General features: G+C 29.0%; 1 protein-coding gene across 1 annotated transcript in view; it reads left to right on the top strand.

Annotated features, from left to right (window-relative positions):
- The first annotated feature begins 5,619 nt into the window (after positions 1-5,619).
- The window catches only part of LOC142324540 (cytoplasmic dynein 2 intermediate chain 1-like), an 89,965-nt gene continuing 71,287 nt past the window's right edge, over positions 5,620-24,297 (top strand). Inside the window, exons 1-2 of the mRNA XM_075365378.1 lie at positions 5,620-5,771; positions 22,901-23,288. Of these exons, the coding sequence (XP_075221493.1) occupies positions 5,727-5,771; positions 22,901-23,288 (433 nt within the window). The 5' untranslated portion in view covers positions 5,620-5,726. The remainder of the gene's footprint in view (positions 5,772-22,900; positions 23,289-24,297) is intronic.

Below are 24,297 nucleotides of genomic sequence, written 5' to 3'. Positions count from 1 at the left end.
ACGGACTTTCCTTTCAGATGTTATAAGGAAAAGAAGATTGATTTTTTCTGGATGGATATCCTTTCAGAATGGAAGAAAAAATAAAAGAATTTTTAATTTTCTTTATAATTAAAAAACTAAAATCGCTTGATTTAATAAAGCTTGAAAGGATATAAGAGAACTAAATATCACGGAAGAAATAATCACAAGTACAAATAAATTAGAAACATTATTTTAGAAAATAAGGGTTAACAGGAAAAACCGAAAAAGAAACATGGAGAAAGAATGAAGAGATATTGGGAAGAAAGGAAATCAAAAAAGAAAAAATTGATTAAAATATTTATTATGGTCCTTAGGTGGCCTTACCCTTTTCAAGAAATAGAAAACATGAATTCATTTGCCGATCCCCGCCGTTCTCCGTGGCGGAATGATAGCGTATCAACGTTTCATCCGAAGGTCCAGTGTTTGAACCCCGGCCAGGCATGTCATGGGAGTTTTTTTCATAAGCTAAAGATTTCCATTTTCACATTACCAAGTACAAGCGTTTGTGGATACATCAATCAATAAATAAAAATAAAATTTTGGGAATTCTTGAACTACGATTCATACTAATTTGATTCAGAAAACTTTATTCTGAATCCAGGATAAATGAAATTAAAAGAAAAAATCACTCATCCCGTATTTTGCAGCATAAAGAAATATCCAACCGAAATAATAAACGGTTCAGCCAAATCTCCATTTCAATTGGATGATATTGACTAGACTATCAGATTTAAAATCATTCAAACTATGTAGCAGAAACAATCTGTAATATAAATTTGTCATATCGATCCTTAATTATTAACCATATTGAAATTCGAAGAAATGTTTTATTTGAGAAAATTACTTTATACCTTAAACAGAAAAAGCTTCATAATGTAACTTAAAGTTGACTTTACATAATCAATCTGGTAAAAATTAAACGAAAGATTTTCGAAAAAAAATTAAAAACGAATAAATTTAAACGTAAAAATACATCGAGTTGATATGAGTACTTCGCAGGCAAACGTTTTTTATCTTAAGCAGTAGTATCTTTTAAAAACCACATAAAAATTGTTTTTTATTTTAAAATCCTAACAATTTTAACTAACAAACAAAAACGACGAGGTCTTAAATTCGATCGAATACGTAGTTCTTGATGTTCACTCCTTACTCTACACAAAATAGACGTACTGATCGCTTTTGAACATTTTTTTTTGAATTTATTTTGGTAATCCTGTTGTGCACTTTTTTCACATATGTAAACAATTTTTGAAAAAAACCATTGTAAAATCTATTTTAAAAATTTTTGATGATTAATATTTGATAGTTTGATGTTATCCTAATACTGAAAGTATTTTCGCTGGAAAATTCAACAAAATTAACTGGAAAACTTGATCTTAAAAAAACGATATATTCCCACATTTCAGAAATATTAACTCACAATGTATCATCGTTTTATTTTTGCATTCTTTTCATTATTTTTTCAAGATACAGTTCCACGATTTTACATCTTTGAGAACAACTTTTTTCATATAGACAATGTTTTTACATTTTAAACAAAAAATACAGCAATAAAAGATAAAATGAGATTAACTTTAAAAAAAACCTAAAAAAATGTAATACTTATTTAAAGTCAGGATGTTTAAATTTTGAAGTCTGAATATAAAGAATAATTGTAAAAGTATTATTTTTTTTAGAGTCGACCTCTGTGACTGAGTAGGTAGAGTCTCTGCATTTCGTGCGGAGGTCTCGGGTTTGAATCCTGGTCAGGCACGGCATCTTTTCATACCCTACCAATTTCCACGGCTAATGACGTAGCTGTTGATGCACGCTTTCATAACAAAAAATCGGTGTTTTATTTTCAGTGTTAGTTTTAAGAGTAAATTTTTCATAAACAGTCGCTTAAAATAATTAATTTAAAAAAAGTTCCGAACTTTTTTCTAATATTCACGATTAATTATAATTTTTAAATCGCTACGATAAGATTCATTACAGATCTTTTCTTTTTTGAAATACATGAAATAGAATTTTAAATTCTTGTTTGGAATCGAACCCAAAATCAACTGAATGAGAAGCATATCACTACACCACGTTTTTCAACAAATAATAAAATTCTTAATATTTTATTAAACAAATTTTTAATTACTTTTCTCCATTTTCATGTTATCCAAGTTGAAAATTACAAAACAGGAAGCAAAAAAAAAAAACAAACGAATACGTGGTTATTCATTTTTTATTATCCGAACTAGAAATATTCCTTACTTTGAATTTTCATAAGACTAAAATACTTTTATAAAAATAAAAGCGTAACCTATGAATCTGCCTATCGATCTGCCTTTTATATTTTATTACTTCCCGAAACACCAATAAAACTTAAAATACAAAATGTCACCGCCGGTTATAAAAGTGCAGCTAAAGAAAGAAAAATCAATACTTTTTTTTTTTTTACATTTGCTTTTTCTTCTTATCAATATGATTCTATTATTTACATATCGAAAATAAATTTTTTATCTAAAATTACGTTCTATCCTATTGAAAGAAGACTATTGTTTAGTTTTTATATTTTCTTGTCATTTGATCAGTTTTATATATATATATATATATGTGTGTGTGTGTATATATATATATATATCTCTATACCTAGACGTTTTTAATTTTATTTCATTACGTTAAGCAGCTTAATATTTCGCCATTTGAAAAGAACTTTAGTTTGTATGATTTAGTTTTCATTTTTAATAAATTCCTAACGATCTATAACGATTTCCTAACGATGAAAGATCTCACAATCAATTTATTGAATATAAAAATTATTATTATTTTTTTTCTTACAGAAACAAAAATAATAATAATAATAATAAGTAAATGGATTTTTGAAAATATCTAAAAACGAGATAAACCAGAAATTTCTGCAACTTGTTTATTTATACTTAAATAAGTATTTAATATATTTTTTCGTAATATTACTATTTCAAATAAATGTTGTTTTTACTTTACCGGCATTGTAGCTCTAGAACTAGGCTGCATTGCAAGAAGGAAAGTAAGATAATCAGTCAAAAAATTGGGTATGTATTTTTTTTTCATTTCTCGATGTTTCGAGAAAAAACAGAGTTAAATTTCTTTATAATTTTAAAAATTACTATTTAATAAAGTAAAAAAATAAACATTAAAATAACTGGTAAACTATTTCATCTTATATTAAATTAATCAATAAATAATAAATCTTTGCTTCTCCACGGACAAAATTAAGGAACTTTCCCAGCATTTGCTTGTTTGGATCAAAGCAAACTAAGTCCATATTAATTATTTAAAATATAAATACATGAAATAATTTTAAGGTAAATACATAAAGTTAATAAATATAAAAAGTAATTATTAACTAAATTACAATTCAGAAGGTGTAATGAAAAATATTTGAGCACATATTTATTTACAAGTTTGAGATGCAGAAAATTCAGAGTTTTCATTTGTTTAATTAATAACGTTCAAAACTCATCGAAATCGATTAGTTTTATTTTAATTGCTGGTAAGATATTTTAAAAAGGTTGTAATTAATTAAAAATAAGCATTGGAAAAAAGACATAAGTTTCATGAAAGCAGTACTGTTGTAAAGTATGAAGTCGAAATTGTTATATTTAGGAATAATTGATAATTACCATTATAATTTATTATTTCTTCTTAACAAAGGTAGCACATTCGTAAAAATAAACTCTTGGATAGATTAATATTTTCATTGAATAAACATCAGTAAACATGATTCATATCTTCGGATGCCAAACAATGATCTGTCAGCGCATTTTTGTAACTTGAAAACTCGTTAAGATTTATAAAAGGAGCCCCAAGAATGATTGATGTTCTTTTCTATAACATTTTATGTTCTGCATAAATATTTAAAGAATTATTATTTTTTAATTCCTAAATATAATATCAGAAAATTTCTGAATAAATCGTATTATATACAATATTGTTTTAAATTTTTCCGTACCCAGCAATTTTATTACTCAATTTATCAAAAAAAAAAAAAAAAAGAAAAAAAAAGGTGTAGTGTATGTCATATCTTTACAACTCAGCCTATTACATAGAATTTTTCACGAAGAATGTAACAAACTTTCAGAAATGTTTAGCAGTTGAAAATAAAGAAGAATATCCATATAGGTTAGGAAACGGTTCATTAGTGAGTGTTGGGTGGCGAAAAATTTTGCCCTATTTCAGTAATTTCGGTAAAATTAAGCCGGACTGTAATTCTTCGGACCCACATTAAGAAGTAAATTTGGTAAAGACGGGTAAAAATATACTATTTTATGTTCTGGTATAAAATAACAATTTTTTTGCCAAAAATTGCAAAAATGGGTAACAAACATATAAAAATTTTAAACAAAACCAGTAGAAAATTTTATACTAAGTAAAATGATATAAATAAAATTCACATAATTTAAATACAAACGTAAGGATTTGGAAGTTTATTAAAAACAAAACATATCAAAATGTAGCAGATTTATCTAGGTATTAAATGAAACAAAATTTCCAATATTATAAAAGAATTAAATATTCCCCTTCATTTGTATCCCAATAATTAAAATCTGGCTTAACTTTACCGAAGATTCAGAAATTTTTCGCCAGCCAACACTCGTTAAGGATGCGTTTCCGAACCAATGTTTATATAACAATCTTCTTCATTTTCACCCGTAGAACATGTCCACAAAATTTGTTACATTCTTCGTGAATCACCATGTAATAAATTTCTGTTAATGAGGTAACCTTTGGTAACCGTTTGTAATCATAACAAAATTAATTATTTTTAATGAGTTTTTTCCTTATATTTTTCAAGTGACATTCTTCTTCTTCTTATTATTATATTAACGTAACATCTCCCGCGCGCACATACACTCATCGGAATTTCTGCTAATCCGGAAAAACTTTTTGACAATATAATTTTTTTATATAAAAAAAATGGTTATAACAGAGTAATTTTTATGGACGTACGTGATCAACAAGTGAATTTTAAACTCAAATTATTTCTTATACGAGTATTAAATAATATACTGATAAAATTAATTTTATAAAAAGAAAATATTTAGTTATTGCAATCGTGACGAAATATTATAAATAAAAATCGTAGGAGATGCTGATTTTTTTGTTAACCAAAGAATCATAATTAAAATTATTTTTAACTACTTTATCAGTTAAAAGAATAATTATAAAATCTACCCTATAAAAACAGTATTGTGACAGTAATGTTTTTTCCTTTTTCGTTAAAGAATAAATAAAAGTAATGAAACTATTACTTTTATTATTTATTTCACTTTTTTTTTACAAAATTAAAGTAAATTAGTTTTCTGGTGAATGTAATGCTAATACCAAATCTATACACAGAAAACAATTAATTTTTTTACGGTCGTGATAGCGAATTTAAAAAAAAACGTTTCAAAAGTTATAAAGATATACATATTTTACAGCTCAAACCGTAACATTTAAAGAAGAAAGAATGAATAATTACGACAAGAAGGGGGAATACTGTATTAACCAAGTCACATGGAAGTTCAAAGGTTAAGTTAGGTACGTACTCGTCGTTTTACGCAAGGATAGCGCGGGTACGTTGGCACAGTTGCTAGTGGCCAAGAAACAGCATGGCGTCAGTTCTATTGATTTCCAAGCCAAACGGCAGCAGCAGTAGAAACGAGTACCTGCATGTTTTATGTTGAATTAAACACACGGCCGCTACTGCTGCTATGGCCAAACGCGGTGGAGCCAGCGATATCAACGGTTTCATATCGGTTTGTACAACAAAAAACGAAATATCTTTGGCACAAAAATTGCACGATTTTTTATTAGCTTTTCGCATATTCACTGCAACAAAAAAATTTACTAATCAACAGTACAGCTTTTGTTTACAAAAACATTCTGTCCTCCGTCGATATACACTTGATTCTTGTAGTTGTGAAAATAAAATCTTTTTTTAACCTGCCCATACAAATAATTGAAATATAAATAAATAAGTTCTAGCTTACAAAAATATGAAAAGAATAAATCAGTCCATTAAAAAGAAAACCGATACAAATAATAAAACTGTTTGTAAATTGTATAGAAATGTTATTGGGGTAAAAATGGCCAATGTATCTATTACATGTTCTAGCATGATTTAGAGAAAGTATATGTTATTTATTTTTCAAATTTAGATTTGTCAGTTGGTGTTTTATTCTTAATAAACCATTATAAATAAAAACTACCTTAACATAATATTGATTGAAATTATTAACCTTTATAAATAATATTGTTAATGTTAGCAATGAATAATAATCTGCAGAAATTAATAATACGTTGATATGATAAAACAAATTTCTAATGGTTATTTTTTTTTTAATCATCTCTTTCACTCTTTAAACTTTTTGTTTTTAAATTTTTATTAAATAAATGTTGACTGAGAATTCAGAACTTTCATACATTTTAAACAGAACTTAACAGAAACCTTAAGGTGTGGTATCCATTAACCCACATTGTATTTTTTTAATAATAGATTGTTTAATTTAGCACTACTAATTTGAAACAAGAATATTACATTGATTTCCAGGTTACATTGAATCAAATAAGTTTTTTTTTTAATCATTAGCCTAAGAACTGTGATGAGTCATATGATATATTTAGGTGAAATCAACTAACCATACCTAGGATTAAATATATCAAATGAATAACCATTATTCAGTACATTACTTAGAGGCTGAAAATACTATTAGTGCCTGTCATAACCACAAAAATTACAGCTAATTTGAAAATCAGACGGCTAACTATTCATCACTAATAATGGTTTTACAGTCTGATTTATTTCTTATGAATATTCCAGAAGTCACCAAAATATCCCATGCTCCTTTCTGGATTTGGGGCCTGTGGACAGCTGCATCCCTTGTCTGTGATGTGTGAATGAGGTGTATTTGTGCACAGACTCAGGTTGACCATACCTGAGATTACTTAGAAAAATAATTTTCTCAGGTCAAGCTAACTAAGTAATATAAAAATTTCCTGTTATATTTTTCACTTAATCAAATGTGCTACTTTAAATCAGCATTACAAACCAACTCAGAAATTGTATGTTCAGCCTTGGAAATATATTATCATTCTATTCATTACAAAGTCTAGGAATATACATAATGCACATCTTACTCTCAAAAAAGAAACTTGAACTGATGTCTCTAATATATTATTTTCTATTATTATGAATCACATACATTAACAGGTTGGGATAGATATCTTAAAAGAATGAAACTTTAATTATTAAAAATTCTTAAGGTAATGAAATACTGACTTTACCTGGAAATAACTTGGTAAAAATTGTGATTCAATGTTTCAAAAAGTGAACACTAAGAATTAATAACAGGAAGAAATTAAGTATTGTAAAATAATCTTATTAAGAAAAATACAAAACTATCAGAAAAATATCTTCTCAAATTAATCTTTAGATACTTTTGACTACAATGACGGTTTGATATAAAATATTGATAAGAAAAAAACCAGAACAAAGCTGTTTAATTTTTGTAAAACTATAGCAGTACTACTAAACTGAATGAATTTAGCCTACTGATCAGTGTTTTTATACACAGTACTCGAACATTTTGAAAAATTAAATTACACAATTTAGGCCTGTCCTGATTGTCCCCATGATGTAGGAAGGTACTGCAGTCTAAATTAATTACATATAGCTTTGAAAGTGATAATAGTAAGCAGTCTTGTTTTATTCCACAATCTTTTTCCTGTTTAATTACATTTTGTTATAATACCTTCAAACTGTAAATAAATAAAAAGTACTCTTTAAGTTTGCTTTTTAACTTGACCTTTTACTAATACAAAAACATTCTTTATTAACCAGTTATTTTTATCATTGTCCTTGCTGAGTTTGGGAATTTTCGGTTTAACCAATTACAAGCTATTTCAATCAGGAATGGTTACTTTATAAAATTAACAAATTTTTTGTTCAATTAATCAGTGCAGTTAAAAGTATTACTTACTATAGCATAATTTTTTTATAACTGATACTGTGAAAGATGTGAAAATAGTTACAATATAAAATTAGAATAAAAGAAATACTGAACCCAGAACATAAAATTTAGACAAATTTACATAAAAAAGAAAAATCATGCTAAAACTGAGGTCATTGATATCTAGGTGAACCTCAATGGTTGCAATGACCCAGACAATTTTTTTTCACCCTTCATTGTCATTATAACAGTGTGGTTTGAGAATTGTTACTCTACGAAAATAGTTTATTAAATTTGGCATGTCTGTTGTGTTTTATCTAATTTTCATTGTTTACTTGTGTATGTAGAATGATTGTCCTTCCTTATGTTTACAAACACTGAGGATAACTCCAATATTTATTACATAATGCTGCTGCAATCTTTAGTAAAAAGTTAAGAAAGAAATAATTTTTAATTTTCCATAACTTAATATGTAAAGTGATGTGTTAGTTATGTAAAGTGAGGTATTGTTGAAATTTACATACCTTTAAAAATTACATTATATTGGTTATTAGGTTTCAAACAATAGACATCAACTCTTTTTAAATATTTTTTCCTTTAGAATTTCAAAGTTATTACTCATTAAAAAGATTTTTTCCTCTACTTTAGTTTTGTCTTTTATGTTTTGCAATGCAGTTGGTAATATCACACTATCATATCTTGCAGAATTTCGGTTTAGTATGACAGAGATCCCACTGAAACAATGAGTATATAAGTTTATATTACTCACAATGTAAATTTCATGATCTATAAAAATTTGATTTTTCATTTAACTTTGATGTAGGCTAAAAGATTCTTAAATAACAACAAACAGACTGAAGAACGGTAACAGAATTTTGTAATAGAATATTTCTTATAAAAAAACTGAAACAAATTTAAAACAAAATTTATATTTGACAGGACAAATTTTTTTTGCAAATGAAGCGATTGTAGCTACAGCTTCATGGATTTCCAGATTAGGATGCGTTATAAAACAGAGTGGCAGAAGAAAGAGTATTGAGGAACTATTAGCATTAAAATATAACTTATTCAGCCAGATCCTGAACCACGTGGAAAGACTACTACTAACCTGTAAAGGAAGTCAACCAACTGCCTTGTGACATCCCAGTCGCCATAACCTCCTCTGTTCCTAGCCTTGATGGGCTTTACTGGAGGTCATCTTTTAGACTCTCTAAACTTGATAACACAACACAGTCATCAGCTTGGCCTCTGTCAGGATGCCACTGAAGTAAATGTCTCGATGGACATTTCCATCAGTATTTGTATTTACACAACCTACTATTGCCTTCGTATGGCCTTGTCCAACCAAGATCTTAACTTATAACCCTTAATTATCAAATTAACCAATTCGCAGAAGTGTAATCCCTGTACCTTCCTCTAACACCAAAGGTTTCACACAAAAACTCTTCCTATATCTAACTTCAATTAGACTATGCACTCAGATCATTATTTGATTGAGTCTTTAAACACCAAAATACTATCCTCATACCAACAAAATAAGTGTTGATTGGCAACAAGACAATATTGTCCTACAATTCAATTTATTCAAAGGCCTCTTGATTTACTTAAAAATCAAGAAACAGAATAATAAATTTATAAACCTCTTAATGAAAACGTACCCTATTTCTCTCTGCTCTGGTTTGCTTTTGGAAGTGAGGTCAATGCCTACACTCTCCCACACCACAGCCCCATCACAGAGTCCGCACATTCATCTCATTCTGACAGCAAATATTTAAGATAACTGGAGCTCAGTGCCATCCTCTGCAGCGTTAAGAATTTAAGAAAGCTAGCAACTATGTTCCATTCCTTATCGGTTTTAAAATTAATTTGCAGATCAAAACCACAGGGCAGAGGGCCACCACAAATTATTAAAAGCCAAAATAATATATCTCCAAAAAGATACCTAAAATATACTCAGACTCACTAGAAGAAACAATGTTCATGACCTTAAGAATAGCATCTTCTGTGCCCCTGATCATCCATCAGTAACTTTCTAAGATTCAATCTACTGGTAATAAAAATATACAATACCTTTTCAAAAACCTTTTCAATAACTGGCAGGAAAACTGAAGGTCTTCTACAAGAAGAGCTCACAGTGAAGTCCTTGTCACCACCCTTAAACAACAAATTTAGAATTGTTATTCCTTCCTTCCAGCAAATAGGGAAATAGCTATCAAAGAGCATCCTATTAAAAATTCCAGTCTAAGTACCAACACAAATTTGACAGAATGGAGAAGGAGCTTCATCATGATTCCATTGAAACCTGGGGCTTTATTTCTACCAGAAGTGCAAATTACCTGAGATATCTCTCTGCCTCTGTAATTTCCACAAATAAAGCATCAGAGCAAAAAGCAGCAATTTCCTCTTGGACTCGCAGATGATAATATGTTTTATTAGTCGCAACATCATTTGACAAATAATTCAACAGAATATTTAAAATCTCAGCTTTATTAGAAACAACACCCTGCTGGGTTGAGAAAGTCAACAAAAGAATATTTTTCTAATGCTTATACCCTAGGACTCTATAAACAACTCCTCCAATGATACTTATTTCTTTGCTCTCTAACAAAAGAATGGCAGAAATTCTTTTTTGATGTCCTGACCAAATGAAAATATTTAGACCTTCGTCTACGACAAGTCATTTACCAAAACTACTTGCCGTTCAGGATCACTCAACTGAGACAATTCATGGACTGTTTCAACAAAAACAACTGTCTAGTCCACAAAGGGGCAATTTCCTCTAGACCAAACTGCAGGAAATTGAATTCTCAGTGACATTAATGAAAAATCTTTCTGCCGGTTCTTCCAAATATATATCATCCAGACTTCGGTCTAGCAGAGAGAATATTAACAAATTTAGGCCAGTCCGCCTTCCTGTGCAGGACATTGTTTTAATCCCACCACGAATATTCCTGCCAACAATCTCATCTGCCATTCAGCACATGTTGGTAACTCACCACAAATATTAAAGACCTATAATCCAACAAAGCCTTCGGCTAATTCACCACTATCGTCTGTTACTCCACTATGCCAAAGAAGTGACAGCATTTACATCAGCACCTTGTGCTAAAGGACAATTACCAACAAGACAAAGAATTCTATCCCACCTGTCCAAATGTTCTTCAGTGGGATCTCTATACTGAAAATATGAAGTAACAACACAGAAATCAAGACTATCAATAACAAGTTTAACAGTGACATGATGAGAATCAGAAACTTGCCTCAGAAAGCCATAATCCAATGTCTTCCTACACAGAACTGCAGACATACCGTTACTTCCAGCATAAAACTTCTGCTAACCAATAAAACCTGGCAGATCACTCTATTATATATGGATGTTGCAGAAAAATTATATCAAGGGACCTCCTTTTAACAATTTCACCTAACACAATCTGAGCAATGTAAGCACCTTGAGAACTTATCTGTGCAAACTTAATAATGCAATGAATTAAAACACATCTCAACAGTCAACAGTTCTCAAATAACAACTAGTCCTAACCATCTGTGTCATTTTGATACTCATCAACTCTACAATAGGAAAAAAGATTGTCTCATTCTCTTTTGTGGTGTCCAAAAATTCTCATGCCAAGACCATCCTCTAATTTTACTACAATTTCAGTCAATATTTCTAAAGGCATTATTTACTTCAGTCAATATTTCTAGGATCAATCTTGCACAGTTTTAAATAGCTTAGTTTATTAGTAACAATTTCAAACAATATATTGTGTAAAATATTTGAAAATTCTGTTACAAGAATACTAATTGTGAAGGATTAGTTTTCTCAAACATTCATTGTTTAAACAAATTACCTGCCTTAAAAAAGCAAAATTTCCACTACTCTCTTTATCACAAGCATTTCTGCAGACTTCATTAAACTCATGACATTGTACCTTTAGTCCTTCACTTATTACAATGTGCTCATAAATTACATACAATCAAGATCTATTGTATTACAAAAATCTAACGTTAAATTAAATATTAAAACTAGGACTCATTTTTACTGTCATAGGTACTCACATCATTGGAAAGCAAACCACACACTACTGATAAAATAACTGATATTTAACTAACAAAACCAGTAGAAGCTATCACGCAGCTGTAATCTGATTCACTGTTTATAAACACTATTTACTGAGCAATCATCTTGAACTCTTAACTTATGCCACGTAGGATACTGCTGTTATATGATTTTGTATGTTTGTATAATTCATGTTTTTCAAAAGTTTGTAAAATATACATTTTTATGGAAATACAAAATATCTAGGTTGTTTTGTTCATAATGTTACTATATTTGCAATTTATTCACATTTGGTGGTTGGAAAATGCCAAGCCCTATGTCATTTTTGAGTATTTTAATGTGTTAGTAGTTTCTATGAGTGAAACTATAACTTGTTTGAAAATTGTAGAATCTTTTGTAATTTGAATCAGTTTGGTTTGTATTCTTCTATGGCTTCTTTGTGTAATATGAATAAATAAACGAATACACTATTCACATTAATCCTTCTGTACTGTGTTTCTTAAATATCTCAAGTCATTATAGGAGACGTGATATAAGGTTATTCCACATTGCATAAACAAAATTATTTACTAATTATTGGACTTATACAATGGAACTTCACAAATTCAAAGCTGACAAGACTGACAAAACAATTATTGAAATTATCAATAAATTTTTACAAGTTTGGTTACTGGTACGTACAATGTTCAAAATCTAACTAAACAGTTGTAATTTAATGTAATTTATTCATTTATATAAGAAAAGTATTATATTCACTACAATAATAAAAAAAATAGAGTAACTGATTATTTTAAAATTTCACATTACCTAACTACATTTTTCAGTTTGACTTTTATTCTTGAAATGATGAAAATGATGAAGAAATGAAATAATGTATGTGGAGGAATTCCATAAACTTATTAATGATCTCAGATTCTTGAAATTATTTTTCCATTGCATTGATGACTTTTCAGTAAACGTAACCATTTTTTATGGTAAATACATTTATTTGAATGAAAACATTAGAAATAAAAAATGATATTCCAAATCAAAAGAATCACTGTTTTATATATATATATATATATATATATATATATATATATATATATATATATACATATATATATATATATATATATATATATACATATATATATTTCAAAACTTTACAAGGAATCAGAAATATATACATTATACACTGAAATAGATTAACTTAGATAAAGAGAAACCATAAAGAATAAATTCAAAATTATCTGAAGAAGGATCTAAAGTAAATTAAAAGCCAAGTGGATCCAAAAATATCAGAACAAAGCTAATTTTACCCCATATCAGATCTTTCAGTAGGATATAACTCATTGTAAAAACCTTCAATTTCTTCTTTTTTTTGGAGTAGGCCTAGGATTTATGCCAAAATTATAAAATATAGCAGTAAAATAGCAGTATCCAATTTAACAATATTTGTTCAAAGAAAAATTCTTTTACATAAATGAACTGCTCTAATATTTGACAGAAGGGATATAGGGAAACTGTGGAAGTAAACCTTGATCAGAGCAGCATGTATACGTATAGTAAACAGTTAGTATTTAAAAAAATTAACATACAAAACAATAGGAAAGCAAATGTGTAAAGATACCAAATAAATAAAATATGTACAAAAGAATATTTTACAAATCATTAAAGGAAATATTTATATAAGGTAAGACAAAAGTGTGAAAAATCAGTTTTAAAAAGTATTAAAAGTCACAAAATAATATTAGTTCTCTAAAAAGAGATTAATTTAAATAAGTTGGTAATTTATTAAAAACTGGCATCAGAAGCATAATAAGGCCCTTTCTCATCTATTGAAGTATTGGATTGTTACAGGAAAACATGTCTCAGGACTGGTTCAATAAAGGTGATTATTGTTCATTTGATTTTGAAATGCAAACTTCAGTTATATTCAAAAAAATATTCTGAATTTTGATTGCAAAAAATAAATTTGAAGCCTTAAAGTAAGAAAAATGAATTGTTTTTTCCTCGGCCGTTAATTATCTTCTTTTATGTTGTTTCTTTAGTCTTTTTCCTATTTCTATAAAAATTTAAGTTTCTTGTCTGCATTTATTATGCAAGTTTGTTTGTATTAAGAAGATAGAAGATTCTTTTGGCCTATCCACATTTTATTCAACATATTCATCAATTAAAAATTTTATTTAACGTTTTACGTTAAATAAAATGTTGAATACAATAAACTAAAATAATTACATGATTTCATGAAAAAAAAAAACACAACAAAAATATAAACAAAATGATGGTTTTTCCTTCAGTCATTATCACTGGGCCAATGAAGGGTTAGTAAGAATATGGATTAATTATTAGTAAAAATAATTGTCCTTCATTAAGTTAATGCAGTCGTTTTTTTTAATGAAAATTTGGATTAATTTTCACCTTTATATTATTTTTACTACTAACCACTATACATCTTAAAATTTAATTTAAAAAAAATAATAATTGTTGAATAAACTGGAAAACTTTGCAGCTAACAATTCCTTTTACAGCCAACAATTATGTAACAGACATTACATGCTAGGTCACTGACCTTTTCATTTGCATGTTAGCTGCCTTAATAAACACTATTTAAAATTCTTTAATCAAGCTGTAACAGTGGCACACACAAATATTCTATGGTACAATAATCAAAGACTGCTTTTATACAATGTAGTATACTAGTAAATATAGAAAATTATGAAATTCAATTTTTCATTTTTCTCTTCCTCTACAACTGCTATTATTCCCTTCCTGCAATTTTTAATCAAGAAATAGTAGGTTGAGGCAGATGTACATTCATTTCTTTATTCTAAAACCTTTTCACCATCTGGAACATTAACATCCGTGAAATTTCTGTTAATTCATAGTTTTATTTACAGATAAAAAATAAAGAACTCTATTCTTATATCAATTCAGGTTCTTTTTTTCTCTATTAAACAAGTCATTATTCATAACAAGCAAGTTTTCAATGCATGCCAATATTTATCTTCACATTCAAATTAAATCAATTTCTTATGGATTGCATTGAAAATAATTAGGATAAAAAAAAGTTTACAGAAACTGTTTTTTATAGAAGTACAATATATGTGATCAATCTGCTTTAAGCCTAGGTTAATTTAAATATCTATAAGCCTCCAAAATAGCACTTATGTGTATTATACACATATTGAATAAAAAAAGTCTAATAATATCTTAAAAAGTAGTATGGAATATATAATATAAAAAAAAAAAAAAATATCTTTTGAAATTTGTAATATATATATATATATATATATATATATAAAGACAACACATTGAATAAGAAACACCGAAGTCAGAATTCAATAAAACACAGTCGAGAGACTACTAAAAAACCCTTAAAAAATCAGCTCCAAAAATATGAACCCCCAACCCTACTAATAAAGAATGAAAATGGTAAACTGGTCTGTAATAATAAAGACAACATGGAAATCCTAGCTTAATATTTCAACAAACTCCTAAATTGTGAAGAACTGACAGAACTCCTAAACACCAACATCACTGTAACACCACCACCAGAAAACATCAATCCTCCCATAAAAAAAGAAGTCTACCAAGCACTGGGTGAGATGAAGAATTGCAAAGCAGCAGGAAAAGATCAAACTTTTGTAGAGATATGGAAACATGCAGGCAGATTAGAAAAAATTGCACTTCATCAACAGTTTGTCAACATCTGGATCAAGGAACTACCAGAACACTGGATGATACAGAAAAGGGAACAGAACAGATCCTAACAATTACAGGGGAATCTCATTCCTAGACACTATGTACAAAATTCTTTCAAGAATTATCCTCAACAGGATTCGTTCAGATCAGATCATGAGTCTCAAGCTAATAATGAATTACAGCAGGAAAAAAATCACAGAAATGGTGATAACATTTGTAAATTTCAAGAAAGCTTATGACTGCATCTACAGAGAATCCCTATTAAAAATTTTAAAGACACCTCGGACTATATACCAAACTAATAAACATGATAAAACTGACCCTCACAAATGCTAAGTCGATGGTAAAATTCAAAGGCGGGCTCTCAGAACCATTTGAAATCAAAATAGGACTGCACTAAGATGATGGGCTCTCACTGCTATTATTCATATGCGCTCTAGAAATGGTAATGAGGGAATGGCTCAAAAAATGCCCCACAAAAGTAAAAATAGACTGAAAAATCAAAACAAACTGTCTTGGTTTCACCGATGATTTGGCACTGCTAGTAAACGACATCAACAAAGCTAAGTCACAGATTTAGAACTTCAAAACAATGCAAATAAAATTTGCAATAATAAAAAAAATATTTTAGCCTCAAAATATCATTCAAAAAAACAGAAATTATGCCCCAAAAACAACACGATTAAAAGAAGTAAACATAAATGGTAACAAAATCAAAATAGTAACCTAATTTAAATACCTCAGAGAAATAATAACAAACAATCTAAATGGAAAAAACCTTGATCAAAATACGAAGAAACAAACTATCTGAAGCTCAAAAATTAACCTGGTACATTTACAATAAAAAATTCCTATCAATAAACACAAAAATAAGACACTACAACACAGTTATAAAAGCAGAAGCCACTTATACAGCAGAAACACCTGAACAAACAACCAAAGACAGACTCCAGAAAATCAAAATAAGAATTGGAAGAACTTGCATCAATAAAAAGTATCAGAAAGACAGGCAGTGGTGGATTGTTCCCAACAAAGTTGTGCACAAAGTACCACGCGTAAGAGGAGATAGGATTCTTTCGACATATCATGAGGATGCAAGATTCAAGACTTCTGAAACAGTTAGTACAGTACAATCTCAACTCAAAAAACACCAAGACAGGGCGCAGATGGATCAGAGAAATAAGAGAGTATCTGAAAGAAATTGGCTTTACAATAGAAGACGCCACAGATAACAAAAAATTAAACAAGAAAATCAAGAAAAAATGTAACAATCTATTGCTTCACACTCACAAGAAAAAATCTAACATCACAAACATTTTTAACACTGCGTATTAATGTTAGAATGGTCCCTGATCATTTGCTAATGGACAACCAGTATGGTTTCCGACTGGGTAAGAGCACTGAGGATGTCATACTAAAGGTGATGGATGTAGCTTCCTCCAGCTAGGGCATTTAACAAGTTATGGTGGCCCTCTGCCCTGTTTCTGAAGCAGAAGCGTAAGTGTACACGAAATAAACTAGAAGTGCTCTCAAGTTACTTCAGCCATCAAATCCTTTCCCTGCGTGATTGCAGCTTGGAGGTTTGTAAGACCTTAACTAAAGGATGCCCTCAGGGCAGAGTTCTGAGTCCTGTCTTTGGATCATAGAATTCGATTCGATGTTGCGTTTAAGGTTGCCATGTGGTTGTTGTGTCATTGCTTATGCTCACAATGCACTGCTACTGATTGAAGGGGATTTGCGTAACAAGGTATTATTCCAAGCTGCTCGTGCTTGTGAGACACTCCCACTGTGGAGTCTCCAACATAAAATGATTTTCAGCCCAGAGAAAACCACAATGATGTTGCTTTAGGGCCGATTGACTGCTTCCCGACGAATCCGGGTTCAGATGGTTGATCTCCCCATTCGGTATATTACGACTCAAAAATACCTGGGCGTTAACATAGATAAGAATTTTCGGTTCACGGAACATCTACAGTATGTAGCAAACAAAACAAAAGGCCGCTGATGCTTTTTATGGAATCCGTAGAGTCATTCATCCCAATTGGGGGTTGAATTACCGTACCATGCGTATCCTTTACAAAGGTGTCGGCGAAGCTATTATACTGTACGCTGCGCCTGTCTGGGCACACCGCATGGCTTTTAGGTATTGCGCGGACATTTTGCTGTGGGCCCAGTGACTCCTCTTGCTGGCTGTTATAGGCGGTTACAGAACAGTCTCGCGGGAGGCAGTCTGTGTTATAGCCGGAGTCAGACCAATAAATATCTTGGCTAATGGGCGTAAGGAATGTTACATTTCCAAGGTAAATAACCTACTGACGTCAGAACGAAAGCAGGAGATTGAAGACCGGGTCTTGCGTCTTGGCGGGTCAGGTGGGACGAATCCCCCACAGGTCGCTACACGCATGGTATATTTCCTATAGTGTCTAATTTAGGTGTGATTAGATGGGTCTCCCCCAACCGCTATATCACACAGTTTCTCTCCAGGCATGGTGCCTTTCGAGCGAGATTGGTTAGGTTTCGTTTGGTGGATTCGAGTCAATGCCTGGATTGCGGGACTGATGATACAGTGGACCACGTCCTCTACGTTGATCCCCGATACGAGGTCGAACGTTCACGAGCTGTTAGGGAACTTGAGAGAATACATTCGTTTCTGGATCTCCGTACCAACTGGATGATACGCGAGGAATGATCTGTAGTGACTGGTTTTCTTCGCACCACTGAGAACTAAACAATTTCGAAAAGTAAAAGATGTATTAGTTATTGTGTGCAAAGTTCCTTTTGTGTTAAAAGTAAATGATGGTTTCTATAAGAACTGTTTAAATTGTGGACAATGTGAGCATACATCATAATTGAGTGAATTCCTGAGATTAGCATCCTACATCATCAGCAATAAATATCATGTCTTTGTTTTGAAACTATTTTAAAGTAAACATTTGCTCATTATTCCTGAAATCATAAAATTCTCCCATAAGACATCTTTTTAATTTCAGAAAACAGCAATCAAGATTTCTACATTGACTAATTTAATTTATGACAACTTATGAACTTGAATGACACCAAAGCATAGACTGCTGTTTTGACACAATATTGATGGGGAAAAAATCTTATTCTATCACCAGTCCCAACGTACAAAAAAATAATCAGTTTCACTTTCTTTTGAAAGAGTTCAAAAATTAATGTGAGATGCCATTCATTGAATTTTATATGAACATCTTTCATATTAACATCTTCAGAACAGGCACACCATTCCACACAGGCCAATTTTTTAAAATGATTCTCTAAAGAATCAACAATTCTACAAAATGTTATTAATTTCATTACAAGAATTGTAATTGTAAAAGCTGATTTCCTTCATCTTTTGAATTTACTAATGTAATAAGATCATTCATCCAAAGAGAAGGCCTCTTACTTTTCCCTATACCATAAGATTCATACACTCATTTGTACTGAGTTTACATCATTGCCTTATGTTACCTTCACAAATTACACCATGCTCAAACGTTTTACACAATACATGATATATTTTGGCAGCATCAACACCTTTTACAAAATGTTAACTACAACAACCACTGAAAAAAAACCTTATTACTTAATAAATCAGTCAGAACTGTAGCATAAAATTTATGGTTAAAATTTTAACCATAATGTTTGTGATTTAAGATTACTTAAGTTCTGACAATTTATACATTAATAACTTCTGTATGTATCAGTTTTAAGTTAAGGAGCTTAATTATATTACTTTTAGGAACACTATTTTCTAAAATTACTAGAAATGAAATAAATTATATGTACATAAGGCGGTCAAAATAGAGTACCTTAATCAAATAAGACTAATAATATTTTTATTACATCCAGAGTGGCACAAGTATGAACAAATGAAATAAGCAAATTACATTTTTTTTAAAAGGGAAGAAAGAAATATTACACAGAAAGTTTGATCCAATAGTGATATTAGAGCTAACATTACTGGTCTGTTGTATGCTGATATGAAGGTTATTAATAAACAAGGAACCATAGTTACATAAATAAAATAAACATGGACGAAAAAAGTAGTCACTCAATGGAAAGTTGCTGAACAAAGTTTATGACTTAAATGAGTTTTGTTAGAAATTAATATTTGTGTTAAGAATGAGTAAATGAATAAGTAAAACAGTGTTTTTAGAATACAACATATATCTACAAATATTTGTTTAAAATAGTTGAAATAAGGAAACAAAGACACATACACTTCAACAGCTGTTTCTATTCATGAATACAAAAAAAAAAAAATGGTAAATAATAATTATATGACTTAAAATATTCCTTCTGGTCATGTTTTTAAAAAGCCAGTAGTGAATGTAAAAATTAATAATACTAAAAAATATTCTAATAATGCTATGCAGTTAAAACTACAGAGTCATCAACAAGAAAAGATAATTAGAAAAAAGGAAAGAATTCCAAAGTAATTCAGAACATTATTACAAAAAAGCACAAATTATTTAATTATTAAATAGATAACTTGTTATGGTAAAAAAAAAAACAATAATTTTGCATTATTAAATTAATCTTTCTCATTCATTATTACTTTAAATGAAGAACTGATGGTAGAGTTTTTATTTCTTTTTCTTTTTTATAATTTAAGCCACTTTGCAACTTTCTTTTTATGATTTTCAGTTATGTTTACTTGCAAAGACAAACCACAAAAGGTAAAGAAAATTTTTTTCTTGTAAACATAAACTAAGTTGCTTTGAAATAATTAGTTAACTTATGTTTAACAATTCAGATTACATATCATGCTGCAAAATACATATTCAAGGTAAGAAAGAATTTAATTAACAAACGACATAGAGTATTTACAAGCTTTTTCATTAAAATATTGAATTGCAAAAAATTAACTGTTTAAAATTAAAAAATATTTTGTGAAAACAAACTTAAAATAATTTAAATAAATACATTAAAAAAAAAAATCTATATAAATATATATATATATTTTTACTTTCTTAGCTAATGTAGTTACAATAGCTATATTAAAGACAGTATGGTGATCATGTCAAAAATGGGGTATTGAGTTTTTTGCAAATATTAATGTTTTAGGGTCCAACTAGTTGTAGACAAAAAAATGTTTTTATGTAAATGCATTTGTATGTCCCACACTACTTTTGGCCATATATCTTAGGAGAGACAAAAATAATTTTCTTCAAATTTGGGTCAGATATTTGTATGAGCAGTGGTCATATTAATTTTTTTCAAAATTTGTTAAGAAGGTGTGGGGATATTGCAAAAAAGCCAACTTAAAATTTTCTTCAAAGGTATCTTAGAGAAAACTTTGTTAAAGTAAATTACCTAGAATGCATATAAAAAATACAAAATTTTTTTTTTTTTCAAAAAATCAACCCTCACCTCTTAAAATTGAAATAATTGTTTTTTGTATGTTTTCTCTATCTTCCTTCGATTTAAATATTTTTCAAAAACTTTTGTTAAAAGTTTATACTTCATGTATAAAGCTATCAAAAAATGTATAAATTTAAAAAAAATTATAGATCCCAAATTGAAAATACAAAATTTTTTTTGAAAATTTTCTTTCCTTATTTTAACAGTTGTTGAAGGTGGTGTTAGATTTTTGATAAGAATGCTAGTTTTGAGCAGTCTTAATTTACTCAAGTCTTGAGTTGTTATACTTTATTCTTGGATAAGTCAAGATGTGGTCTTTTTTGGAGTATGATTGAAGTATCTATGTCATTAATGCCAATGGATTTGTCATTTCATCTATAAGATTGCTACAAAATAGTACCACACACAGTAACAACACACTCACTTACATATTCCTTCATACGCAACTTAAAATAATAAAAACAAAGATTAAAAAAAATCACTTAAAAATATGTAAAAAGAGATTCAAAGTGGGCTTCAGAACAAAATATACCACCACACTTGGAATAGTGCTAATGGAATATTATAAACTGAACTGATATGACTATCATGTTTTACATGGTTAAATGGGATGCAGCTTCATATAAATATTCAGCGAATACTTAAAATCTCTTCACAACAACGTAGAGTCAACATTTACCGATCATCTCGTAGATACAAATTACAAATTCACCAACATTAACAATAACCAAGATAAATTTTACAACCTGCACACATATAACATCCTCTCACTCAAACATTACTGCACATACTAACACACAACTACAATATACTAAATGAACAGACAGAATTAAAACATAAACACTTTTTAATGACATTATAAATGTGTTTCTGGCTAACTCAAAAATCCATAAGACATTACATCAACTGATACCAGAGCAAGAACAGCAGCACAAGTCAGGGAAAATACCTGCAGGAGGGACTGAAGGAGTTGTGACATGAATTTAAAAAAATTTTCTATTTAATAAATTTGATTCAGTTTTTAAAAACTTTATGATTTTCAACATTTTTCATCACTAACTATAAAGGACAAAAACATAATAAATGATATAAACTTAATTTACTATACAGTATGCTTAATTGTAATTACCATAAACTATTTATATTTTATTCCTTGCTTTAATAAATAAAATTTTAAGAATCCTTTATCTGTTAAAGATCTTACAATACAATTACAGTGAGAAGTGCCATATTTCAATATGACTTGAATTGCAACATACTTAAGTAACGGTCTACACTAAATGAAAGTACCATCCCATCAATATTTTTTTGTATACTCTCTCAATTATTGAATAGAAAATACAGTAAGACTTAAAAAATACAAAAAAAGGGAAGATCCTTAGTTCCTTAGGTAGTTAGGTTAATAACTACTACATTTAAAGGATTTTTTATAATTTTTATAAATACTATTTTAATCAACTTAATTTTTTGCTGAAATAATAATTTTCAACAATCAATTACGGCTAATATTTTACTTTAGTTAATGTGTAAAAAAATGTAAACTATTTAATAAAAAAAAAAACAAAAATAATTATTATAAAATGTAGAGCTACATATATTATACAAATGTTATTAAATGAGTAAAAATAATGAATTTTGAGATTTCTTTTTTTATCAAGTAATCAAATAATCTAAATATAAAATAATCAAATAAATGTTAACATAATTCTCTCTAAAATTTCAAATAAATAAACTAGAATTATCTTTAGCCTTTCCTCACAATTTATTAAGTTCATTGTTTTATACTTTATTCAACAAAATATTTTACTTATTTCCATTACAGTTTGCTTCTAACCCAAAGAAAACAAATTCTAAAACCAAAACAACTGTGAAGAGACAGTCGACATTAAACGATGATGGAAAATTAGAAACAGAGCGTAAAAAAAAACAAAAGGAATCCTCTACTAAAACCAATAAAGAAGGAGCATTAGAAAAATATGGTGATAAAACAAAAATTAGGGATGAAAGATATGATCATAAGACTGAACAAAAGAAAAACGAGAAAGTCAAAGCAAAAGAGAAAGAAAAAGAAAAACTTGTAAAAACAAGTAGAGAAAAAAAAACAGTTAGTTCAAAACCAAACTCAGAAGTAACTAGAATAAAAGATAAAGATAGAAACACAGCTGATAATAAGGTACACAGATCTAAAGCTTCATCAAACAAACGAACAGGTAAGTTCATTGGCTATATATGCACTTAAACAAGTTAATATATTTTATCTTGCATGTCAAATTAGATTAGAATCCAATCTTATTTATGAAGTACATGCGCAATAATCTCTGTGTATTCATGATTTATGTTATTTTTAGATTGGTTAGGTGAATATTGGGCAACTGCCACTATCATAAGTGAAGTAGGACATGTACGATTTTTATATATTCAATAATATTCATCACTAATTCAAGTTAATGTGATCATAAAGCTGCATATCATAAATTTTGTTGGTTTATGTTAGATAACTTATGAATATAAGATTAAATTGTGTTCATACTAAATAATTTTGTTCTGAGAATGTGTCAGGTACAACTTAACATTTCCACTATCAGAAATTCATAGCATAAAACTTCATCAATTTTGTTTAATAATAAATATTTAGTGAAATAATACATTTTGAATGTATTTGCATTCATTATTATTTTTTCTGTGAAATACTCTACAAAAAAACTTACAGTTTTGATTATTAGAGGAATAAGTCAAGCTGTACATAAATCAGCCTAAATGGACTTTTTATAATCTTAGTCTTTTAATCTTTTAGCCTAGATCTGTCTTTGTGAAGAAACAGAACCTAATTTTAAAAAAAATCAGAATCTAAGCTGAGGAAAGATGAACAAGTTACGTTTCTTTATTTATGGAGCATCTCACATTCTGATAATAATGCAAACATCTCTTGCTGTAGTGTTTGGGTCATTTACTTATTAGGTCTTCTTGGAATAGTTGTAGTTTTAAACTTGTTTCTGAATATACCATATCTACTTAGGTACTGAAAAGCTCCCTAAGAATTTTCTGATCAATCTAAATAAGATTTAGTAAAATGCTTAATCAGTTTTTCAATTAGAAAAGTAGTCTAGTTGATGGTTCCCTGTTAATTATTTCATTAGTGATACATTGTTTACCATCTTAATGAGTATCACACTTAACTCTATAGATCAGTTTCGCCTATAAATGATATTGTAACATTCC

This window comes from Lycorma delicatula, chromosome 5, assembly GCF_047948215.1.
Source record: "Lycorma delicatula isolate Av1 chromosome 5, ASM4794821v1, whole genome shotgun sequence".
Lineage (NCBI taxonomy): Eukaryota > Metazoa > Arthropoda > Insecta > Hemiptera > Fulgoridae > Lycorma > Lycorma delicatula.
The sequence above is the reverse complement of the archived record's forward strand: the minus strand, read 5'-3'. Positions and strand labels throughout refer to the sequence as shown.